The sequence below is a fragment of the Mastigoproctus giganteus genome, chromosome 9 (genome assembly GCF_048544385.1).
Source record: "Mastigoproctus giganteus isolate SK-2022 chromosome 9, ASM4854438v1, whole genome shotgun sequence".
Lineage (NCBI taxonomy): Eukaryota > Metazoa > Arthropoda > Arachnida > Uropygi > Thelyphonidae > Mastigoproctus > Mastigoproctus giganteus.
Window position 1 is genome coordinate 223891653 of NC_143583.1, and position 16502 is coordinate 223908154.

At 37.1% G+C, this 16502-nt stretch overlaps 1 protein-coding gene across 3 annotated transcripts in view; it reads right to left on the reverse strand.

Moving 5' to 3' along the window:
- Nucleotides 1-13650: 13650 nt before the first annotated feature.
- LOC150081134 (thialysine N-epsilon-acetyltransferase) overlaps nucleotides 13651-16502 on the reverse strand; it is a 156372-nt gene continuing 153520 nt past the window's right edge. For all 3 annotated transcript variants that reach the window (XM_090381474.1, XM_090381471.1, XM_090381473.1), the window contains one exon: nucleotides 13651-13876. In XM_090381474.1, coding sequence (XP_090237600.1) covers nucleotides 13706-13876 — 171 coding nt within the window. In that variant the 3' untranslated portion in view covers nucleotides 13651-13705. The remainder of the gene's footprint in view (nucleotides 13877-16502) is intronic.

Consider the following 16502-nt stretch of genomic DNA (forward strand, 5'->3'; position numbering starts at 1 on the left):
ATCCAACATTGCACTCTATACCTTTCCCAGTTGAATTTATTGTAACAAAAGAGACATATCTGTATTGTTTAATGGTATACTAATACCTATTTTTAGTTTTATGGCCCTGAGGAGTGGACACTGACTTATATTGCTATAATCCTTATTATGCTGTAGCATGTTTCAACCACTACTATATTTAAGGCAGCCAGGCACCTCTGTGAAAGATAACTTGTTTACAAGCTGTCTTTAGCCCTTAAATGTACAGTTTTGGGGTTAATTTCGATTTGTGAGATCTAGTGGTAGGTTGTAGTGTTTTAAAGTTCTTGTTTAGTCTTGTGAAATGGAGCATAAATGCCACACGTGCATTAATTTTCCAAACAGTTTTGCTATGTTTGTAGACAGTTTACAGTGAAGTCGCAACGTCAATCAATCACAGACAAGGTGAAACAAGCTTGTCATTTTTATTTTGTTTGCCACGTGGGTGATCAGGATAAAAGATGAGCACTGCATATGTGCTGTATAACGTGCCATTGTAAATCCAACTGAATGGATGAAGGGGAAGAATTCTAAAATGGCTTTTGCTGTTCCAATGACCTGGCAAGAACCAACAAGTCACCTTGAAGACTTCTACTTCACAAATACTAAAGGTTTTTCAAGGAAAAATAGAGTTAAAATAAAATACTCCGACCTTCCTTCCGCAATAAGACAAGTGCCACACACATCGGAACTACATATTCCTATTCCTTCACCTAGCTGTGAAAAAATCACTATTCCAGAAGAGCAAGAGTCACTAGAGCCCATACCTGCCCCTTCAAAGTCTGCAAATCTCTTTGTTACAATCCTGAAAATGACAAATCCCACACTTAATTGAGCAAAGTGAATTTAATGATTTGGTTAGGGATTTAATTCTTTCAAAGCAACAGGCTGAGCTATAAGGATCTAGGTTGAAACAGTGGAATTTGCTGGCATAAACCATGAGGATTTCTGTATTTAGAAACTGAAATGAAAAGTTTTGTGGGTTATTATCAAATGGAAGGTTCTATTTGTGTCTTTAAACGGATTGATGGATGAACTAGGCTTTGAACACAATCTTGAATAATGGAGATTATTCATCGATTCTTCTAAACTCAATTTAAAAGCAGTTTTCATACACAATAGTAATATCAAACCATTGGTCTCAGTGGCTCATTCAGTGGCTATGAACGAAACCTACAATAGCATGTTATTGCAATTAAATGCCTTAAACTATAAGAAATATTGTTCGAAAATCAATGGAGATTTAAAAGTAAAACACTTCGTTGCTTGGACTACAGGGTGGTTTTACTAAGTATTGTTGTTCCCTGTGTTTATGGGATAATTGAGCAGTAGAACATCATTATATTGCGAAGGAATGGCCCATCAGAGAAGAATACGTTCCCAGGAAACTCAACATCATATGCACACCTTTAGTGAAACCTGAAATGGTGCTTCTCTCACCTTTGCACATAAAGTTGGGTCTCACAAACTTTTGTAAAAGTTCTGGACAAAAATAGTGAATGTTTCGAGTACTTAAAATGCCAGTTTCCAAAAATTAGTGATGCAAAATTGAATGAAAGTATATTCGTAAGTCCACAAATTAGACAGCTTTTAGAGGAAAGAAATTTTTAAAACTAAACTTAATTCCACTGAATTAGTTGCATGGAAATCCTTCAGAGTTGTTGTTAGCGGGTTTTTAGGGAATAAAAAAGTAGAACTATAAATAGTTCATAGAATTGTTGCATAACTATCAAAAGTTAGCATGCCGAATGTCGCTGAAGATACACTTCCTACATTTGCACCTAGGCTTCTTTCTGGACAACTTGGGATCTGCCAGTGACAAGCAGGAGGAATGATTCCATCAAAATATTCACACAATGGAGCAGAGGTAGCAAGGACCATGGGATCCAGCAATGATGGGTGACTGTTGCTGGTTTCTGATAAGAGAGAACCATTCTGCTCATAAGAGAAAAAAATAACTGTAAGTAGTACTATTTCTTATTTTTGCCTCCCCTTTTGTGGGTCAATTGATTACTTAAATCCAAATAGGTGTTTATAAAGTTAAAATATGTTATTTTTTATCCATTTGGAATGTTTACTGGTTATCATTTCTATTTCAAGCAATTAATTTACAAGAAAAGTAGTCAAGTACATTTAGATAAGTAAAAATTTGCAATTTTTGGAAAAAAGGAGCATGAAGCCATAACATGAAAATGTGACGTGCTACGAACTGCATACTGTCATTTTCATTTTCCGCACATGAGATTTAGTCAATCAGTTTATTTTGTTCATGTTATTGCAAAAATTTTTTAAAATTTTTGGCTAGTGTAATCAGATCTAGAAAAGTGTTATGAAAGAAAAGATGTTATAAAACATAGTGGTGCAAACTCTCAATCATGCTCGATAATGCAGTCGTGATTGAGAGCTCCAAACCAGCTTAGGCCTCCATTTATGATTCTAACATCAATCGAAGTACATACACCCAAGCAAGACCTCTCATCATGTCTGATAATGCAGGCATGAGAGAGCAGCAGAGTGCATAGACTTGAATACACTAACATTCATCGATCCTGCAAACACCAAGGTAAGAGCTATCCATCATGTCTGGCAACTCGGACATAACAGAAAGCTCCAACCAAGCAAAGATAGTCATGCACACAATTGTCATTTATAAAGCATTCACATAATACTCACACAATTCACTCATGCAAAATAACAAACAACACATGCACACTACGACATATAAAAATTCTCACTCCTGAATATGAACCATTCATTCCGTAAAATATATATAATTATACATTAATAATACACATTTATAAACACTAATATAGATAAACATAGATATTACTCTTGACAGATGTCAATATCAAACTTATATATTCTGACCAGGTAAGAAACACTTTCACATACAGAGGGTATTATTACCTCCTTTACTGTATAAATAGTTGATAAATTATTGACACCATAACTCCTTGCTGGCTGCTTACACTGCTTGAAGGACTTTGTCCAACTGTATCATTACACCCAAATATCTTTCTTCCTCTACTGTTTTCAGTTTTTTGTGGTTGCTATTCCCCAAGTATAAGGAAAGAGTTTTCAGGATATTGAGAACAAAGAAAAACATAACAGCCAAACTGAACATTATCTCTTTGGATGCCATCACTGACTCTTTTCAGAAACCTTTAGAATGGTGTAATAAGTGCATTCAGTCGGTGGTGATTACTTTAAATAAAAAATAAAACCATTTTTGAGCTTCTTCACTTTGTGTTCTTTTTATTCCACCATCTGAGAACTTTATTGCCACATCTTGCAATTTAATATAATTAATTTAAAAGCATATTTTATTCAACATATTTTGCAATTTATATTTTATGCAATATTTTGCTGTTATTCCAGTACTATGATGTTTTAAATTGTTTAAATCGCATTTCCATGTTTAATCTGAGATGTATGAGGGCAGAAACGTTTCAAATGAGCGGGCACCAAGCTTGAATAACTTTAAAGGGTGTGTCAGGTTAGTTAACAATACAAGAACACCAAGTCTTAATTGTTTATTATACAGTAATGTCAGAAGTGTCGTCAATAAAATGAGTGAATTTGAACTGCTGGTTAGGACAAGTAAAACTGCCATAATGAGGCTTACGGAAACGTGGTGTCACCCAGGGATAGGGGGCAATGAGTTTCAGTATGGTATGTATAATGTATTTAGGAAGGATAGGAAAGTAGAAGGGGTGGTGGTGGGGTCATGATTCTTATCAAAAGCAGCCCGAGTGTGACGAAAGCTTTCCGGATTTAGACGTTTCACACGCTTTTATAGAAAGTATAGGATCTGTATGGTGTGAGATGGTAGCAAAGGTATAATGAGAGTGCGAGTAATCTACAGGCCAGGTGATTGTGAAGATTATGATGAGAGCCTGTAAATGCAAATGGAATGGGCAAGTAAGCATCAATGTTTTATTATGGGTGATTTTAATTTGTTTCTAATTGTTTGGAGCAAATGGGAAGGAAACTTGACATTGGGGTAAAATTTTTAAATTAACTAGATGATTGCTATTTGTGTTGATACAAAATATCAGGGAAAGTATTAGGGAAAAGAATATTCTAAACTTCATCATCACCCATAAAAAATATGACATAAGAGGGCTGACAGTACAGGAATCAGTAGCAGGAAGTGATCACAGAGTTCTATGGCGATGAAGAGAGAGAGGTAGCAGTAGTTAAAGGGAAAGGAATGGGTTATAATTTCAGGAAAGGAAATTACGACAGCTTAAGATGCTACATGGCCTCTATTAACTGGGTAGATATCTCACAGAGAGCAAATACAACTGAACTATGGTATAACTTTAAAACATTAATCACAGAAGCTGTGAATGCTTATATATCATTATTATTATTATTATTCATTATACTTATATATCATCATTATTCATCCAAGTTGGATGAATAATGATGTTGCCAGATTACTTGAGCAGAAAGACTGCATGGAAAAGTTATAGAGGAATAAAAAGTACGTAAGCCTATAACAGCTACAAATTGATGTGTAATAGTGCCACAGAAAAGGTTAGGCTGGCAAAGCCAGATTATGAGAGATCACTGGCAAAGAGGGGGATAAAGACTTCTTCACATATATTAATGCAAAGAAAAGAACAAACCAGATCGAGCCCTTATGTAATGGACATGGGATAGTATTAGATACCCCAGATGAAGTTGCAGATGAACTCAACAGTTACTTTGCATTGATATTTACAGAAGAAAAACCCATTGTGTCAATGAGATATTATAGGAGTGAAGTTGAAAAAAAAAAAAAAAATGTTATTAATGATGTTGAAATTTCACATGTTAATTTAATCAAAACATTTCGTGCCTACAGGGCAGTAAGGCCCTGGGGTTGATGGCACATATCCTATAATCTTAAGGGAGGCAGCAAGTGAGTGCATTGAACCATTGAGACTAATTATGAGAGCATCACTGGACTTGGGAGTGATTCCATTGGATTGGAAAAGTGCCAATACATAAGGGCAGTTCTAAGATTGAAGTTGGAAATTACTGGCCGGTTAGTTTAATTTCAGTAGTAGGGAAAAGTGAGCAGCAGCCTGGAAAGCAAGGCAATGGGAATTTCCAGCACTGCTTGGAGTCATAGTGGAACAAGTAAATACATGAGCTATGTTAGGGTAACTAACAGTAGAAACAGGTGCATGTACACCAAGGCTAGCAGTATAGTTAATAAATTCAATGAGCTTGAAGTGCTAGTCAAGACATCAAAGGCAGATATTGTTGGGATATCAGAGACATGGTGTCACACAGACATAAGCAGTACAGAACTGGAATTTGGGGAGTACAATGTGTACAGAAAGGTTAGACAGGACAGGAAGGAAGGAGGGATTATGCTGTAATTTAAGAAACAAAATCTAAGGAAGTGCATCCAAGTGATGTTGGTGGACAATGATATGTTGAGTCTGTTTGGTGTTACATAAACACTGGGAAAGGAAAAATGAGGGTAGGTGTGTGTGTGTTATAGGCCTAATGAATCTGATAAGTATAATGAGCAATTGGGCAGAGAAAATAGAGTGGGCCAGTAAATCAGTGTCCTAAGGGGGATTTTAATTTCCCAGAGATTGACAAGAATTTGTGGGTTGGTCACTCACACACTAGCAAGGCTTTTGTGGATTTATTGGATGATTGTTTTCTACTCTTGATCTGATTATCAGTAATAATTCTTCATACATCAAGAATCTACAGATAAAGGAATCACTAGGTGGCAGTGATCAGTGTGCTGAAGTGGGATTTACTCAAAGATATAACTACCATCAAGGGTAAAGGGAAGGGTTTTTGCTTTCGTAAAGGTGACTACGGTGGTCTGAGACAGTATTTAAATCCTATACGGTGGAACCAACTAATGATGTTACCAACAGAAAATTCAAAATGGGAAGCATTCAAAGAATTAATCTTGGAAACTACTAGGCTTTTCATACCAACAAAGAAATATTGTTCAAGATTTAGGCCTAAATGGATGTCAGATGAACTAATTAGACATGTGACAGAGAAGAAAAATTCATGGGATACATATAAATAAAACATGTGACACAGAAGCCTATGATAGATATAAGCTGGTCTGTAACCAAGTTACAAAGGAGGTTAGGCAGGCAGAGGCAGCTTACGAGAAATCCTTGGCAAAGGATGCAAAAAAAAAAAAAAAACAGCAAAGAGTTCTTAACTTATGTAAACTCTAGAAGGAAGGAGATGAATCAGATTGGTCCACTTGATATCGATGGTTCAACTGTTGATGATCCCGCTCAAGTAGCTAACAAACTAAATGAATATTTTGCATCGCCATTCACACATGAGGAGTTATTCAGGAAGGGGAATGCCAGAGGTGTATTCTAGCTTACTCTGGCAGTAAGCTAGATAATCTTGTAATAACTGAGAGTCGAGTGGAGGGGAAATTGTTGAAGATAAACATAAGAAATGCATCTAGGTTGTTGTTTTTGGTTTTTGGGAGCATTAGCAACTAAGGCCATAGTGCTCCGAGATATGCGGTGGTCATTCCCTGACCTTTCCGCATCCTCCGTATTTGGTGGTGACGGGCTCGAACCCCGGTCTAATCAAGAAGTGTGTGCTACGCAATGCTGCTCCTTCCCACCTGGCTACGGAGGTGCCAAGGCATCTAGTGTGGATGGAATCTATCCAGTTATATTAAAAGAGGCAGCAAAGGAAGTAAGCAAAACCTTAGCCATAATTATGAGAGCTTCCCTGGACTCAGCGGAGGTACCCATGGACTAGAGATTTGCAAATGTGATCCCAATCCACAAAAGAGGATCAAAGGGAGACACAGGTAATTACAGACCGGTTAGTTTAACTTCTGTTCCAGGGAAATTAATGGGGCACTTGTTAAAGAAGTATTGCAGGATCATCTAGACAAGACTTCAGTTATAGCTCGGACACAGCATGGTTTTGTTAAGGGCAAGTCTTGTCTGACTAATCTGATCGGATACTATGATGTAGTCACAAAGGAACTGGATGCAAAGAATAACTTTGATATCATATATTTGGATCTTAGAAAAGCCTTTGATACTGTTGCACATAGAAGACTGCTGCACAAATTGGAGCAGTGTGGCAATGGAGGCAAATTGCTGCTATTGATAAAGGGATGGTCGAGTGGGAGAAGACAAAGAGTGGTAATCAATGGAGACTGCTCTTCGTGGACTAATATTATTAGCAGAGTCCCTCAGGGTTCAGTGTTGGGTCCATTGTTGTTCTCTGCATTTATAAATGATACTGATGATGGTATATCACGCTTAATGTCCAAGTTTGCAGACCATACGAAGGTTGGCAGGGTTGTTAATGACACTAATGACAGTAGACGCTGGAACAGGATCTAGAAAAGTAGAGCAGATGGGCTGAGAGGTGGCAAATAAAGTTTAACATTGAAAAATGTTAAGTACTACATATGGGAAGCAGTAATCCCAGAGTAACGTATCAACTCTATGGTACCACACTGACAGTGATAGAGAACGAAAAGGACCTGGGGGTAATTGTGCAGGCAGATATGAAGTTTTCTGAGCAATGCAGACGGTCTGCAAGAGTAGCATGGTGTCAATCTTGATATACAGGAATGTTTCTAGCATGGATAAGGAGGTGGTTATCCCCTTGTATAAGGCAATGGTCAGACCACACCTTGAGTACTGTATACAGGTCTGGAGGCCTCATTTTAAGATGGATCTAGAGCTGTTGGAATGGTTACAGAGAAGGGCAACAAGATTAGTGAATGGAACAAAAGGTTTCTCTTATGAAGAAAGGCTTAAGTTTTGCAAATTACAGTGTCTGGAGACTAGGCACCTTCTTACTGAGGTGTATAAAGCCTTGAATGGCTTGAGCATGCTCAATGCTGATGGGATTCTTTCTTTTGCTGAGAATAATCGCCTGAGAGGGCATAAATTCAAATTGAGGAAAGATGGTTGTAGGATAGATGTACGGAAGTTTGACTTTAGCCAGCGGGTGGTTGATTGCTGGAACAAACTTCTATCTGTCGTCGTAGAAGTTGATAGCTTAAATAGATTCAAGGCAGAATTTGACAAACATTTGGAGCGAGTGGATGGGTGAAATTAGGGTTTTTTTTTTTTTTTTTGTCCGATGCTATATAAGCTTGCTTTCTTGCATCATGTGCCTTTGCTAATGCTAATATCATGGAGACAACGATCAAGGGATCATTTAGATAGAAATGGAATTCTTAAGGATACACAGCATAGTTTTGTAAGGGGAAAATCGTGTTTAACTAATCTGGTTATCTATTTTGACAGGGTCACTTGAAAGCTGGACTTAGGGAATAAATTCAACATTGTTTATTTGGATTTCAGCAAAGCATTTGACTTGGCCCCACATGAGCAGTTACTTTATAAGTTGGAATCACAGGGACAATCCTTATATGGATAGCTGGATGTGTTCAGGGCAAGAGGCCAAAGGTTTTGATAAATGGTTATTCCTCAGAGTGGGGTGATGTAAGAAGTGGAGTTCCCCAAGGATCAGTACTGGGACCACTGTTGTTTTTGATTTTCATAAATAACATCGATGAAGGGATAGAGGGCGTGATGTCTAAATTTGCAGATTATGTAAAGATTGGTAGAGTAGTTAATGATCGCAACCAAGCTGAGCTTCTTCAGAGTGACCTAGATAGATTTCAGGGATGGTCAGAAAAATGGCAGCTCTGCTTTAATCCAGCAAAGTGTAAGGTATTGCAGCTGGGGAACAGTAACACCAAAATAACTAATACACTTGGTTGAGGTGAACTAAAGCTGGTAGTGGAGGAAACGGACTTGGATATTACGATAAGGTCAGACATGAAGTTCTCTGAGCTTTGTAGACAGGATGCAAGGAAGGCGCATGGTGTCTTATCGATGATTTATTGAACAATTTCTAGTAGAGATAAGGATGTCATAATATCATTATATAAGGCTATTGTTAGACCACACTTGGAATACTGTGTTAAAGTATGGAGACCGCACCTAAAGAAAGAAAGACATTGTACTTCTTGAAAGGGTCCAAAGACGAGGTAACTCACCTGGCAAGATCAGCAAAAGGGTGTCCATATGAGGAAAGACTTTGAATATGCGAGTTGCAGAGCTAGAAACTAGGCACCTTAGAGGAAACTTGATTGAGGTGTTTAAGGCTCTGAGAGGCATAAGTAAAATGAATAAGAAAGAAATTTTAACGATTATAAATGATTCTAGAACTAGGGCCATAATTTCAAGTTACAGGGGGAGATGTTTACACTGGATTGCAGGAAGTTTTATTTTAGCCAGCGAGTTATAAATTACTGGAATAAGTTACCTATATGGGTAGTAGAGGCTGACAGTTTGTGGAAATTCAAAGATCAGCTGGATAATTACCTTTAAGAGGAAGGAAACTTATTATTATTATTTAAATTTTTTTTCCTTATTATTAATATTATTTTTTATTTATATTTTGTTATTTTATTATTTATTTATTTTTTGTCTGGTGCAGCATAAGCCATAGGCTTCCTTGCACCATGTGGCCATTGCTAATACTATATCTGAAAAGTAATGAAAATATGCAGTGTCACTATTAATCTTTGTGTTATATGTACTAATGATTGAAATAGCTACAATATGAAATAGCTACAAATTCAAATTGACCAACATTTTTAACACTGATTTTCCTAACAAATGAATATTTTTTTTTTTTTTTTTGATTTGGTAGTTGTTGGCGCATCGGCTTCTGTGGCCATATTGCACCTCCCAAGGTTTTTGCAGTACTTTGATCCAAGCCCGAGGCGGGAATCAAACCCGCGACCTTTGGGTTGCCGGGCAGGTAATTTACCCACTCGGCTAGCCCGGTCGGCCCAACAACAAATGAATATGAGAAAGATGGTCACAAAATATGCATGGCTTATTATTAACTAAATCACTGTGAAAATGAAGTTGTAAACTCTTTTGATCAGGGATTATCAAAGAATATAATAAGGAAAGTAAATTGATTATCTTAGCAAACAGAACAAATGTAATTAATTACACATTTATTGAAGTTTGTTAAAGCTAATGATTAAAAAGTTCCTTAAAGCTTTGGAGTTAAAAATGACATACAGCACCCTGAAATACCAATTTCAGTTTGTTTAAATAAAATGTTTCATAATATTCCCACACTTCTTAAGAATCCTGTTGAAAATTAATTTCAAGACATTGAGAACTATTGGCATATCAAACAGTTATAGAAAGCAAACTATAAAGGCAATTTCGCCCTACCTCTTAAGAATTCTTAGCAATATAGTTCTAAATTATGCTGAAGGCCTTGAGAACTATTATGCATATCCAGTAGTTATAGATGGAAATTTCAAATTAAATTTTTTTTTTTTTTTTTTTATGAGATGTTATTGTTTGTTATTTGGTTTTTTTAGGAGCATTAGCAACTAAGGCCATATTGCTCCGGGATATGCGGTGGTCATTCCCTGACCTTCCCGCATCCTCCGTATTTGGTGGTGACGGGCTCGAACCCCGGTCTAATCAAGAAGCGTGTGCTACGCACTGTTGCTCCTTCCCACCTGGCCTTTTTTTTTTTTTTTTTTTATGAGAACCCCAAACACGAGAGGTATTAGAACCTATAGTACTTAGTACCGTGCTTGGGTTGGAGGTTGAGAAGACGAAAGAAGATATTTGTTGACATTGGACTTGAACTTCTGTAGATTGTAATTTTCAGGAAATACGTATGAAGGAAGGTTGTTCCAGAAAACGGCAGTTGAATGAATAAATGAGGAAGATGAAAAGTTGGTTCTGTGGGTTTGAAGTTGGACAGTAAATGGATGTTGGCTGGTGGCGGCACGTGTTCGGACTGTTTTGAAAGAGAGAGCGGGAATTATAGAAGCCAATTCAGAAGAACAGTGCCCATGGAAATATCTGTAGAAGAGACATGCAGCAGATACATTACGTCTATGAGAAAGCGAGTGGAGAGACTCTGTTAGAGATGAATCATTAATTAACCTAATTGCCCTCTTCTGAATGGAATCAAGAAGCCTGAGAGATGTTTTGGGGGCACCACCCCAGATGTGGGAACAATATTCCATGGCAGGGCGGATTTGCGATTTATACAGAGTGAGCAGCTGTTTGGAAGAAAAGTAACGCCGAGAGCGAAAGAGAAAACCAAGTTTTTTAGATGCAGAGGAAGCAATATTTGTAATGTGCTTGTGCCAAGAGAGATTAGAAGTCAGGGAAATCCCCAAAAGAGATATATCCTTTTGCCTAGAAATTGGAGTGTCACTAAAGATAAGCATAGGAGCAGAAGAATCCTTTTTGCGAGATATAAGGCAAGACTGAGTTTTAGAAGGGTTGAAATCAACTAAGTGTCTTTGCCCCACTGGAGAATTACCTGAAGATCGGCATTTAAGGAATTGGTAGCAGAATTTCGAGAAGTTGAAGCTGATTGAGCAGGGCAAGGTTTCTCAAAATGGAAGGTTGAATGCAATGTGCTATCATCAGCAAAACTATGGATAGGATTTCCAGTCAATGGAAGAAGGTCATTGATATACAAAAGGAAAAGAGTGGGGGAAAGAACTGAACCTTGGGGGACACCGGCATTAGTGGAGAAGTTAGAAGACAGAGAGCCATCTACCATCACCCTCAGTGAGCAATCAGAGAGGAAACTGGATAACCAATTACTAAAAACAGTTGGCAAACCATAAGATGGAAGCTTGTTTAGAAGACCTTTATGCCAAACACGATCGAAAGCCTTTGAGATGTCAAGAGCAACTACTTGTGTTTCACCGAACCTTTCCATTGAAGTAGTCCATAAATGGGTAACATAAGCCAGAATATCACCAGTGGATCGACACTGACGGAATCCATACTGGCGATCGTTGATCAGACGGAAGGTTTCTAGGTAGTTTAAGAGTTGGCGGTTAATTGATTTCTCCATTACTTTAGAAAGAGTAGAAGTAATTGCAATGGGACGATAATTGGATGGGAGGGATTTGTCACCCTTTTTAGGAACTGGCTGGATATGAGCAAATTTCCAAGCAGATGGAAAAACACCTTTGGAATAAGAAAGTGAAAAAAGGCGGCAAAGAATAGGAGTAAGTTCAGGAGCACAGATTTTGAGAACAAGTGGAGAAATACCATCAGGACCTGGAGCTTTCTTAGCATCAAGATTCATCAAAATCCTTCTGATATCCTTTTGACGGAAGACCACAGGAGGCATTGAATGGACCGTGTTGGGAATGGTGGGAGGTGTTTTACCAAGTTCATTAATACATGAGCTGGAAGAAAAATGGGATGCTAGCAGGTCAGCTTTATCCCTGGCTGAAGTGACAACAGAACCATCTGGTTTGGACAGAGGTGGAAGCAGAGATGGGCAAAAGTTGCGGCCAATAGCTTTGGCAAGAGACCAGAATGCTCGGCTACCATTAGGGCAAGAAGCAAGTTTTCTACTCTTAGCCTGTTCAAACTCTAGTTTGGACTGATTAATAACTGCTTTACAATTGTTGCGAGCTTTGGTGTAGGCAGAAAATGAAACTGAAGAATTAGAAACAAGCCAATTACGATATGCAACATTCTTCTCTTGAACAGCCTTAGCACATTTATTGGAAAACCAAGGTTTAGATAAAGGACGAGATTTTAAAGTGGAGTGTGGGATAAAGGATTCCATTCCTGCAAGAATAATTTCACTGACACGATCTGAGCAAACGTTGACATCAGGAGTTTTGAAACAGTAATCCGACCAAGGAAAAGAAGAAAAGAAGTCTCGCAGGTCATCCCATTTTGCATTCTTATAATGCCAAACAACACGAGGTTGGGAATAGCCATGAGATAAAGGTTCCATTGGAGAAGAGACAATCACCAAGTTGTGATCTGAAGTGCCTAAAGGACCTCTCACTTCGACCGTGTACTTAGAAGGGTTGTTTGTGAGAAAAAGATCAAGCGTATTGGCTGTATGATTCGGATTGTCCGGTATTCTTGTAGGTAAATGAACAATCTGTGCTAGGTCATTAGTAATTGCAAAAGCCTCAGCATCTCGACCTGCTGGGTCGGTGTGACTAGAAAACGGAAGCCAGCTGGAGTTGTGAACATTAAAATCACCAAGGAAAATTACCTCACTGTTAGGAAAGTTGGACTGGAGAAAGTCAAGTTGCAACGAGAGGAAGTCAAAGAGCTCCAAGTGATTAGTGGAGTTGGGAGAACGGTAGAGACAACACATGAATTTGACACAATGAGGCAGAGAGATTTTAAGCCAAAGAAGATCAAAGAGAGGAGATTCCAAATTGCCAAGTCTCTGACAGGGAATATCAGAACGGACATATGCACAAGTACCACCTTTGAGGCGAAAGGAATCATACAGCGAATAATTTGGGCATCTGAGATGAGCAGTAGTTGAATCAACCGATAACTGAGATTCTGTCAGAAAAAGTACATGGGGTTTGGCAGACTGCAAGTGGAAATGGACATCGTTGAGATTAGAATTGAGACCACGTATATTTGTGAAATGAATTAGGAAATCCTTAATACCAGTTGGCAGAATACTTTCAGTATTGGTTCTCGTGACAATATTAACTTCTCAAATCAACTGGAAATATTTTGTTTCACTTTGTCATCCAGCAATTACGTTTTTTTTTTTTTAGAATTTTTTAAATTGATATTAAATACTACACTGCACACTTTGATTTTTATTGTTTATTAATATACAATATTCATTAAAAAAAATCAAACTAGTCTTTTCCTATAAATTTCAACAAATTTGATTTGCCAAGGCGATAAATATGGAAACCATCTCTATTTGTTACATTTATAGCACCATTTTTTTCATAGAAGTGAATGGATGGAGTGTTCCAGTGAAGCACAGCAAAATCCAGTCTATTGCAACCATTTTTAACAGCTTCCTATTAGAAATAAATATAACATTAAATTGAATGATATCAGTATCTGAAAAATAACGTAAAAAAAAAAAATATTTGGGAATGCTTATTATATTGATTAACTGTGACCTTTTTGGTAAGGAATTTCAATAGCGAGGAATTTCAATAAGGAATAGTGAGCATAAATAAAATTTGCTTAATGTTGCCCTATGTGGCAACTTAGTCAACACCCTATATTGCCATCAGCAACTTGTTTAGAGAAGTGTGGATCCAATTTCTGTCAATGAATGGAGGGAAACCTTGGAAGTCCACTTCAATTGAAACTGTACTTGATTGATCTCAAGCAGAAGATGCAGGTCTTCTCTCCCATGAATTATACAAGTTAGCCAGTGAACATATCATACAGATATAAATAACAAGTACTGGTGTGCCATTAAGCATATAATAATTTGAATTTGTTAATTTAAAGCTGACCTCAACACATTCAGTTATCTTCAGAAGGTCAATAAGAATGGAATTCGCATTAGCATTAGTAGAGGCATATGATGCAAGAAAGCAAGCTTATGCAGCATCAGCCAAAAAAAAAAAAAAAAACCACATCCACTTCACCCCACCGTTCATTCAAAATACCTGTCCAGCTGAGCCTTAAATTTATTTAGGCTATCAACTTCCACGACAAGAGTCTGTTCCACCAACCAAATACCCACTGGCTAAAGGCAAATTTCCACAAGTCTATCCTACATCTGTCTTTCCTCAATTTGAATTTATGCCCTCTCAGGTAATTATTCTGAGCAAGAGAAAGAATCCCATCAGCATTGAGCATGCTCAAACCATTCAATACTTTATACACCTCTATCAGATCACCTCGCTGGTGCCTAGTCTCCAGACATTGTAATTTGTAAAACTTAAGCCTTTCTTCGTAAGAGCACCCCTTTGTTCCATTCACTAATCTTGTTGCCCTTCTCTGTACTCGTTCCGGCAGGTCTACATCCTTCTTGAAATGAGGCCTTCAGACCTATAAACAGTACTCAAGGTGTGGCCTGACCATTGCCTTATACAAGGGAATAATCACCTCCTTATTCCTTCTAGAAAAATTCCCGTATATCATTGACAAGAGACCATGAGCTATTCTTGCAGCCCGTCTGCACTGCTCAGAGAACTTCATATCTGCCTGCACAATTACCCTCAGGTCCTTTTCATTCTCTACCACTGTCAGTGTAGTACCACAGAGCTGATACGTTGCTCTGGGGTTGCTGTTTCCCATATGTAGTACTTTACATTTGTCAATGTTAAACTTCATTTGCCACCTCTCAGCCCATCTGCTCAACCTTTCCAGATCCTGTTGCAGCAGCAGCATAGTGTCAGTAGTGTCCTTGACAGCCCTGCTACCTTTGTATCGTCTGCAAACTTGGACATTAAGCTTGATATACCATCTTAAGCTTGATTAAGATTGATATGGAGAACTGACTTTTCTCCTTTACATACCAAAACAAGAAGTTCTAAGTACAATTAATGGGCCCAATACTGCCCTTAGAGCCAAGTAAAAGAAGAAGGGTTCCTATCCTGGGCTCTGCAGTTTGGACGTTCCCACATATCACAAAAATACAAAAAAAAAAATAAATAAATAAAATAAAAAAATAAATTTATTAAATAAGAGATCAAAAATGAAATATTAAGAATCAAATCACATAAAATAATTGTTAAGAACAACCAAGCAGTTTAATTGATAATTTTGAATATTTTAAATGAAAATAACTTTTTTTGAAAACATGAAAAATAATTTTTATTTTTCCATTTTTTTTACATTTACTTAATATACATTTTTTGATAAAAATATATTAAAATTTTGTACACTTTGAATACAATTACAATTTATTTTTTAATCCTTTAGATCAGCATTTCCCAAACTCTTCGCCCCCCCTTTAACCTGTGAACTCCAGGCTAAATGGCATATTAGATCACTACATTGCTACTTTTTCCTGGATGTCATTACCTCTATGCATACTTCTCTATGCAAAAGCCTGCCAAAATAAAGTGTTCCGTGGTCTATTTGATTATTAATCTATGCCAGTATATTAATAACCAAAAAGAAAAAAATGTTAAAAAAATATAATGATACAAAAGTGGTCTACACTACAAATATTTAAATTATTAATTATGATTTTTCACGGGACACTTGTTCACACCTCATGGAAAACTAGTATTCTGCAGAACATAGTTTGGGAAACGCTGCTGTAGATTAGTGATGTCCAACCTTTTCCCCATAGACAACCCATATTCAAAGTTAGATTTGTTTCATGGGCCACACTGAGTGATTCAAGAAAAATTAGTATGTTGCATGTAAAAGAAAGTTTTTATTTTTATGTTACTGTTTTTATTTTCGACTATATATAAAAAATGAAAATTCCCTACACTTTTATGAGCAACAAATCTATATCAGTGATTTATTTTTTAGATTTCATTAAAATAAAAATGACACTTTTTTTTTAAAAAAATAATTTTGCTTTTAAATGCACACTTTAGAAAATTAATATTGAAAAGCAGTGATCCTGAAAAGAATCACTGTTTTTCAATATTAAGGTGAATAAATAGATATAATGATACACCTAAAACTGAAATTTTTAATTTCAGTTTTAGGTGTATCAAAAAT